This window comes from Equus caballus, chromosome 13 (assembly GCF_041296265.1).
Source record: "Equus caballus isolate H_3958 breed thoroughbred chromosome 13, TB-T2T, whole genome shotgun sequence".
Classification (NCBI taxonomy): Eukaryota; Metazoa; Chordata; class Mammalia; order Perissodactyla; family Equidae; genus Equus; species Equus caballus.
The window spans coordinates 8,089,759-8,099,353 of record NC_091696.1 but is presented as its reverse complement, the minus strand read 5'-3'; the positions used below and the strand labels follow the sequence as shown (position 1 = coordinate 8,099,353).

The following is a 9,595-nucleotide window of genomic DNA, read 5'->3' as shown; positions in this document are numbered from 1 at the left end:
TTATACATATTGTATGTATTAATGTTTTCCCTTTATACAGTGGGTCATAATCTCTGACCATCTTTCTCTATTATGATGCTCAAATTGTCTCTGAATTGGTCAGTGGAAGCCCTTCAGGTTGGCTTCTGGGCCCTGTTGACATGTCACCATCACACTTTAGCATCCTCTTCCCTCCTAGCACCACAAAATCTTTCAGGCTCATCCTGTACTTTCCCAGTCCCAGCCCTGAAATCAGCCATTTCTCTAAGGAGCCTTGGTTCCTTTTAGCAAAAAATAGTATCTATAAGCCAATACCTGGGCACGAGGTGTGTGATTGCTATTAGGGTGTCACTCTTTCTAAGTACTATTAGTGGAGACAAGCAGGAGTGATATGTTTTTATATCGAAACAAACACGTACACACACATACACACACACACACACACATACACCTTCCTGTCTATCAACCATATACTATACAGAAAACATGAATTTACACTGATATATTAAGTTTCCATCTCTGGCTCCTCAGGGTTCCATTTGGAAAGGTTCTCTCCCTTTCCAACTCAGTGATTCCCTTCCCCAACAATGGGAAACCTGGCTTCCATCATCCTTAATATATTTACTTATTTGATCAATCCCCCCTTTACGTGGTCAATCCCCACTCCTCCCCTTTCCACTCATGGATGCCCTCCTCACCATACTTGGGTTCTCTACACCCTATCTAGGCTCAGGCTGCTCTCACCAGCCCACTGCTCTGCGTGGACCCCCGAGTCACCCTGCTTGTCTCCCACACCCATGCCAGCCTGCCCCTCCCTCTACACACCCTTCACCCTACTCTGCTCTGACTTGGAGCCACTGTGACTCCTGTTTCTGCCCCTGGCCCCCACTGTGTGGCTGCCAACCTTGCTGTTCCCTACCTACTGGCTTTAGGACTGAATTATCCAGGAAGAGAAAAGGAAGGAAGGGGAAGGGAGGGGCAAAAAAGGAAAAGGAAGAACCTGTGCAGCTTCTGATACCAACTGAAAGTGATGAAAACTAGTGGCCTTTCTGTCCAATCAATTGACCAACCAATCATTTAGTTTTGGATGGAGTAAAAAGTGTTAGAAGCAAACATGATTCCTGCCATTCAGAGATGTCAGGGGAGATGAGATGCAAAAATTAAATCAAAACAATGTAATAAGTGCCCTAGTTGAGTGTTACAAAAAATGTGTGCCCCCAAAAAGGGAGATTAAACTATGAATATACTTTCTAAGGAACAGGCAAAGTCACAGTGGATTAACTCTCATCTATATTAATGTATCAAAGGAGAGTTCTGGAAAAGGCCCACCCAACTGGTGATTGTGATTGTCAAAAACATTTACTCACTGCCTCTCATTGATTCAGTTCTGTTGATTCCCCCTAATGTGCACAAAGGCAACAGATAACACTTTAGCAAAGAGATGTTTATTGACTTGCTCAGTATATAATACTTCATAGAAGATTCAAAATTAACATGTGATATAAATGTCACTATGACAATCAGCACAATAATTCTTGTTTTCATTAAAGTTTGCTAATAAAATTGTTGAGAAACTTTATTCTTGATCAGTGCTCAGGAAGAGTAGATGGTACTAAGTGGGGGTGGATGGAGACCATCCTGTGAGAACCAGATAAGCTGAGTCCACATTTCTGGTGCTTACTTAGTCCCCTCCTTTTTATTACACAACCTATAATACTCTACACAGACACTAAGAAAGTGCAATGGATGTAAGAATCCCTAGGCATCCATCAAGTGCAGTAGGCTAAGCCCATCTTCATTCTGGGTTTTATTCACAAAAGAAATTGATGTCTCTGGGGTTCTGGAATAAAGTTTCCCTGAATAACAAAATGGAGGTCCTTAGGGAGAGTCAGGCTCCATTGACGGTCCCATCTCTGGACTCAACCTTTAGAACAATGGGTTTTTGCGGTTGAAGAAGTCCTTGATTGCCTAATTTCAGGGGAATCTGCAAAAGTTAAACAACCATGTGTTAACTGACTGACAAACTCTCCCAACAACAGAAGCAAAGTAGATGAGATACATTAAGGACAATAATACTTTTAAAACATATAAACTACTTTTAACATCACATATCTTTGACTCTTTATATTTAGTCTATAAGCTGCATGAGACTGGACAGTAAAGCTTTCATCCATCCATTCATTCAACAAAATATCCATGCAGCACCATTTTGGAGCAGGTCAGAGACAAAATCATGTTGGCTTCTCTTCATTTTTGACATAAATTTTAAGTAAAATGAATGAACTATTAAAATGTAAACCAGATTCTTAGGGATTATGGCAAACTATTGTGAAAAGACATATAGAATTAATTTTCTGTATGTTGGAACTTGCAAAGTACTCCTGAATGAGTATGAGACATTTTAATTGTATGAACCATCCTCAACTTCTAAAGAGTCCAGTCATCACTCCCAGTGGAACTCATCCAGTTTCATGATGGGAAGGGGTCTTTGTGAAGCATTATGCCTGTTTTCTAACATCTCTTGGATCCCACGTGTAGTGCAAATGGTGAACTTCTCACCTACAGTGTTTTGACTGATAGTTTTAGCTTCATTCTCACCCAGTCATTCCTTCAGTGGTGGTTGAGCCAGCAGCAGAGTCATCTTTGGGACTCAGTTGACTGAAGGGCAAGCAAATTGTCATGGAGGGTGAGAAGCACCAGTCTGTGGATGACTGGGAGCTTATAGGGAGTGTCTGCCCACCCCAGGTGTGTCAGAGGCTGACTTTCTCTCAGGACTGAGTCCCCTGTTTGTACACACTTACAGGACTGCCACACAATTTCCCTAAAGTGAAAACTAAGATGGAAACCATCTCTATCCACCTCTCCCCTGAAGAGAACTTATTTAAGGGGAGGACTTAACTATTAAATGCACGAGTCCTAGAAATAATCCTTATTATAGGGACTTGAATCAATGGCAACCATTCTTTATGTTCTCCAGAGGAGAGATTCCAGATCTTTCTATAAATATAAAACCTTGTTATTTTATAATTTAACATGACATACATATATTTCCCTTGCAGACAGACACACACACATACAACATGCACATACACAAATGTCATTTACATTTTTATAGTTAAAATAGTTCAAAATTTGTGTCCAAGAGCTCGAAATCAACTCAAATGACTCCTTAAGCATTTAGTGGATGACTTCAAGGCACCAGCTAGAGTTAAAGACATTCTTACGTACAAAGAAAACATAGAGAACCAAACAGGATGGTTTAATGACAAACTATTAGCTTAGGTGGTCTGACCAATGATACCAGCCTGCAGAAACTCATAACAGAGCAGAGGAGAAAATGGGCTCCTAGACTATATGGGGAAGGCTCCATGGAGGGGTTTGGGGGATGAAATTTGACTTGAAGGATGGGAACAGAATGTGGAGGAAAGCAGGACGAATATTCATCAAGTTATTATGAGGATGTAAAAGGAGCCAAGCTTGACTGGAGCAGGGTTCCTGTAAGGTGAGGTCAAATACCCAGGATGACCCTGGTTGTGGGAGTCCTTCACATCTGGCAGAGAAGCTTTAAATCAACGATTCTCAACTTTGGCTACACATGAGATACAACAGGGGTGCTTTTAAGCCCCACTCTCATGAGCTATTTTAGAATTTCTGAGATGACCTAGGCATCAGCATTTTTTAAAGCTCCCCATTGATTTCATTATATTGAGAGTGGTTGAGAACTGTTCTCGCAAATCTTCTTTAAGGTCTGGTGGAGAAGAGTATCATTCAAAAGTCATGATGTGGTAATTTCTGTATTTCATGGCTATTCACAACACTTCCCCTTCCTTCCAGTGGACTTGAAAGAGAGTTTAAAACTTTGCTCTAGTTCAAAGGCCTGCACATCTTCCTGTCATGCTAATTGAATTGACTCTAGATGACCTTTATAGTTGGGTCTTTTAACACCACAGACTTAGCAGTCCAGAGTTGAAGGGCCCTAAAGTCACAGATGGCTCCAAACAGATTCTCTGGACAGTAGTAAATTATTCTTTGAATAGAACACATTCTTTCCTATAAAGAGAGAAAGACCCGACCCCAAGTAAAAAAAAAAAAAAAAAAATCCCAATAAGACATTATTTATGCAGAATGTTAACTGTCTGACCTGTGTTTCTTTACAAGGTTTGAAGGAGAAGTTCTGCAGCACTCTGACAAGAGCAAGTTTCATATTCACCATAGCAAACCTCATGCCGATGCAATTTCGGGGTCCGTTTCCAAAAGGCATGTATATACAAGGATTTATGTTGTCCTTGTTCTTCTTACTGAATCTGGTTCCACAATAGTAGATATAAACAAGTTATTGAAACATAAAAATCACAAGAGGTAGGAGACTGACATCAGCATCATAGTGGAGAGAGCTGTTCCTCTGTCTCTCTCCTCTAAGTTACAACCGATCAAGCATCCATTCATCAACAGGGGATTCCCTACACAGCAAAACAAGGTGCATAAGACATCCATACATCTGTACATCTGAAGGGAGGTGGACTGCAATCCTCGGAGGCAGTGGAACTAGGGGAACAGACACCTCTCCCTCGCCTGGCAGCAGCAATCCAGGGTGTGGATCCTTATGCCAGCACATGCACCTGCAAACAGTCACTGCAAGTGGAGAAGAAATAGCAGATACCATGGCTAGCATGACTGCGAGTGGAGCATAAACAGCAGGCACCACTGCTCATGCAACTCTGAGAAGAGCAGAAAGAGCTGGCACAGCGGGAGGAGAGGAAGTGTGCATCATGCCTCGCACAACTGCAAGCAGATGTGGTCGGAGCAAAATCAGTGTGTCCCTTCCTGTCTTCCAGGGGATCCAGCATGTATGTCCCCTCCCCCTCTCCTGGCAGTGGCCAGGTCTTCCCAAGGTAGGGATAGTATAAAAAACTCAGATTTTCCTGGCAGGAGTGGCCTAGCTTGACCTGAGTTTTCAAAACACACCAACTAGCACCAGAGACCAGAGGCTGCATGAAGAAGCAGAAAAAACAACCTCTCCTGGCTCAGCCCCTGCTCTCCACCTATGGGTGTACAGCGGACCTGTGACCAGAAGCATCAGGAACCACAGCACAACCAGTGATTCAGCCCCCACTGGTGGCACCACCAACACCAGCTCCATCAGCTGCAGGAAATACCTGAGAACGTCCCAAACCTGGAAAAGGAACTGGACATGCAAGTCCTTGAAGCCAACATAACTCTTAATTGCATCAATCCACAAAGACCTTCTCCAAGGCATGTAATATTAAAACTGTCGAAAGTCAATAACAAAGGAAAAATATTAAAGGCAGCAAGAGAGAAGAACACAACTCACAAAGGAACTCCCATTAGATTTTCAGTGCACTTATCAGCAGAATCCCTACAGGGCAGGAGAGAGTGGAATAATATACTCAACATACTGAAAGACAAAAACTAACAGCCAAGAATACTATATCCAGGGAAATTATCCTTCAGATGTGACGAAGAAATAAAAGTTTTCACAAACAACCAGAAGCTGAGGGAGTATATCGCCACGAGATCTGCCTTACAAGAAATGTTGAAAGGATCCCTCCTACATGAAACAACAAAGCAAAGCTTTACAAAGTTTTGAGCAAGGTGATAAATAGACAGAATCAGAAAATTTAAAATCTCTATCAGAATAGGTTAGTAAACACTTAATTATAACATGAAGGCTAAAGGGAAAGAAAGCATCAAAAATAACTATACATACTTCAATTTGGTCACAAACTCACAACACAAAAAATGGAATAATTAATAACAACAATAAGGTACATGGGAAAGAGAGAAAGGATAGAACAAGCATAGGCTATTGGAGATAAGAGGCTATCAGAAAAAGGACTACCTGATCTCTGAGATCCTTTATACAAACTTCATGATAACTATGAAACAAAAAATCAGAGCACAGTCACAGATCATAAATCAAGACAAAACTGAGGAAAACATCACAGAAAACCACCAAACTGAAATGGAAGACAGAAATACAAGAAAAAGAAACAATGGAAATATAGAACAAGCAGAAAACAAAAGATAAAATGGCAGTATGAAGCCCTCATATATAATAATCACTCTAAATGTAAATGGATTGAATTCACCAATCAAAAGACACAGAGTGGCCGGATGGATTAAAACCTGAGACCCAACAATATGCTTCCTCCAGAAAACACATCTCAGCTCTAAAGATAAACATAAGCTCAGAGTGAAGGGATGAAAGATGATACCCCAAGGAAATGACAACCAAAAACTGTGGGTGTTGCCATACTAATATCAGACAAAATAGACTTCAAGCCAAAAAAGATAACTAGAGACTAAGATGGTCATTATATAATGATAGATGGAAGAAACCATGAAAAAGATACAACATTTATTAATATAGATAAACCTCAGATAGTAACACCAAAGTATATAAAGCAATTATTAACAGACCTAAAGGGAGAAATTGACAGCGACACAATATTAGTAGGGGACTTTAATACCACACTTACATCAACGGACAGTTCCTGTAAAGTCAAGAAGGAAACAGTGGCCTTAAATGAAACACTAGACCAGATGGACTTAATGGATATATAAAGAACATTCCATCAAAAACAGTGGAAGATATGGAAGTGCACATGGAACTTTCTCAAAGGTAGACTATATGTTGGGAAACAAAGCAAGCCTCAGTAAATTTAAGAAGATTGAAATCATATCAAGCATCTTTACCAACCACACCGCTATGAAACTGGAAATCAACTGCCAGAAAAAAGCTGAGAAAGTCACAAACATATGGAGAATAAGCAACACGCTAGTGAACAACTACTGGATCAATGACGAAATCAAAGGAGAAATCAAGAAATTTCTGGAGACAAAGGAAAATTAAAACACAACATACCAAAAATTAAGGGATGCAGTAAAAGTGGTAGAGAGGGAAGTTTACAGCAATACAGGCCTACCTGAGAAACAAGAAAAATCTCAAATAAACAAGCTTACAATACATCTAAAAGAACTAGAAAAAGAACAAGCAAAGCCTAAAGTCAGTAGAAGGAAGGAAATAATAAAAATTAGAGCAGAAATAAATAGAGATCAAAAACAATAGAAAGCTCCAATGAAAGTAAGAGCTCATTCTTTGAAAAGATAAACAAAATTGACAAACCCTTACCAGGACTCACTAAAAAAAAAGATACAAGATACAAATAAATAAAATAAGAAATGAAAGAGGAGAAATTACTACAGACGCCACAGAAATACAAGGGATTATAAGAGAACACTATGAAAAGCTATAGGCCTATAAGTCAGATAACCTGGAAGAAATGAACAAATTCTAAGCATCACACAACATTCCAAAACCGAATCAAGAAGAAACAGAGAATCTGAATAGACCAATTACAAGTGAAGAGATTGAAACAGAAATCAAAAACTTCAAAGTAACAAAAGTCCAGGACCACACAGCTTCTCTGTCTCTGAATGTTCTCTACCAACATTCAAAGAACATTTAATACCTATCCTCTCAGACGCTGTGAAGTGAAGAGGACAGGATGCTTCCTAACTCATTTTACAAGGGCAACATTACCCTGATACTAAAACCACACAAGGACAACACACAAAAAAAGAAAATTACAGGCCAATATCATTGATGAACATAGATGCAAAATTCCCCAACAAAATATTAGCAAATTGAATACAATACATTAAGAGGATCATACACCATGATCAAGTGGGATTTATTCCAGGGATGCAGGGATGGCTTAACATCCACAAATCAATCAATGTCATACATCACATTAACAAAATGAAGAAGAACAGTCACAAGATCATCTCAATATATGCAGAGAAAGCATTTGACAAGGTCCAACATTCATTTATAATTTAAAAAACTGTCAATAAAATGGGTATAGAAGGAAACGACCTCAACATAATAAAGCCCATACATGACAAACGCACAGCCAACAACATAATCAATGATGAAAACTTGAAAGCTGTTCCTCAGAGAGCAGGAACAAGACAAGGATACCCGCTCTCACCACTCTTATTCAACATAGTACTGGAACTTTTAGCCAGAGCAAAGAAACAAAAGGGATCCAAATTGGAGACAAAGAAGTAAAACTCTCACTATTTGCAGATCACATGATTCTATATATATAAAACCCAAAGAATCCACCCCAAAACTATTAGGAATAATCAATGAATACACCAAAGTTGCAGAGCACAAAATCAACATACAAAAATCAGTTGCATTTCTATACACTAACAACCAACTAGCAGAAAGAGGATCAAGAATACAATTACATTTACAATTGCAGCAAAAAATAAAATACCAAGGAATAAATTTAACCAAGTAGCTGAAATACCTATACACTGAAAACGATACGAAATTTTTGAAAAAAGCAGGGGAAATGCCTCCTATTATTTAAATTGTTATTTTCCCTTCTCTCCCTACCCTTCTCTCTCTCTCCTTCTCTCTCTATCTCTCTCTCTCTACTCTCTCTCAGTCTCTCTCTGTCTTCCTGTGCGTGTGTGGGTGTGTGTGGTGTGTGTGGGTGTGTCTCCCATAGAATAGCTTACATCAGATAATGTACATGGGCATGTGATGCTACTCTACTTTGCTATAATCACTGATTTCCTTTTCTATCTGTTCCACTAAGCTATAAATTCCTTGAAGGTTAGACCTATGCTTTATTCAATATGATTGCTCAATATGCGATCACATGAAGAAAAATTGTGGATGTCGGGAGAGTGATGATGGCATTGTGGCTATCTACTTTTAAAGAGTCTTTATATTTTGGAGGACATCCTGGAATAGCTATACATGATATGCCTTAAAATAGTACGGGAATCAGGAGAAGGGTAGTAATGGTATGAGGATGACACAGCTGACATAGGCTGATGGTTGTTGGGCAGGAGGTAGACACATATAAGTACATTAAAAGTAGTCCATAGACTTGTGTCCATAGAATATACTTACGTATATGTCAAAACACATATACTCGCGTATATATCAAAATCCTTCATGATAGGTTTTTTTTAACATTTGGATTTCTCATTGTCTGGCCCAGTCCCTGACACACAGAAATCACTTACTCTCTGTTTGATGAATGAATTAATCAAAGAGAAGTACAGCGAGCACTCTCTAGTTTGATGCTGGTGAAACCACAGGAGAACTGCTAAGCTTGGAGGCATCTCAGAGGCTCTCTGGCCCAGAAAACAGAGTTGGTCAACTCTGACTTCTTCTTTCAACTAGTACTATGTGGAAATGCTATGCCAGCACTAGGGACACCATGGCCAACAAGACGAGGTCCCTGCCATCAGGGAGGTTAAAGTCAGGGGCTAAGAAAAGTCTAGATCCCTGCTAGTGTCCTAAACAGTTCATTCCAAATTTTGCTCACCAATGCAATAAATGTGAAAGAATCAGCTCTTCCCAGAGTTCAAGCTGTGCCCAAAGTCAGACCTTGGCTCTGAATTCCCAGAAGAGCATGCCCAAGACCCCACCAAGGAGGATGTCTCAGATGTCTAGACAGCAGGTGAATACCCTTTGGAAAGGTTACCGAATACTGAGAGTAGAAGGGACCTGGGACAAGACTGCAGCCACAGACAGTACCAGAGGACATGGGTTCACATTCATCCT

General features: G+C 39.9%; 1 protein-coding gene across 2 annotated transcripts in view; it reads right to left on the bottom strand.

The window, feature by feature from the left end:
- Positions 1-1,408: 1,408 nt before the first annotated feature.
- The window catches only part of CYP3A93 (cytochrome p450 3A93), a 32,478-nt gene continuing 24,291 nt past the window's right edge, over positions 1,409-9,595 (bottom strand). Inside the window, exons 10-11 of one of the 2 annotated variants that reach the window (XM_070230607.1) lie at positions 4,121-4,283; positions 1,409-1,963 (exon numbers count right to left, since the gene is read on the bottom strand). In XM_070230607.1, coding sequence (XP_070086708.1) covers positions 1,868-1,963; positions 4,121-4,283 — 259 coding nt within the window. In that variant the 3' untranslated portion in view covers positions 1,409-1,867. 2 annotated transcript variants of the gene reach the window in all.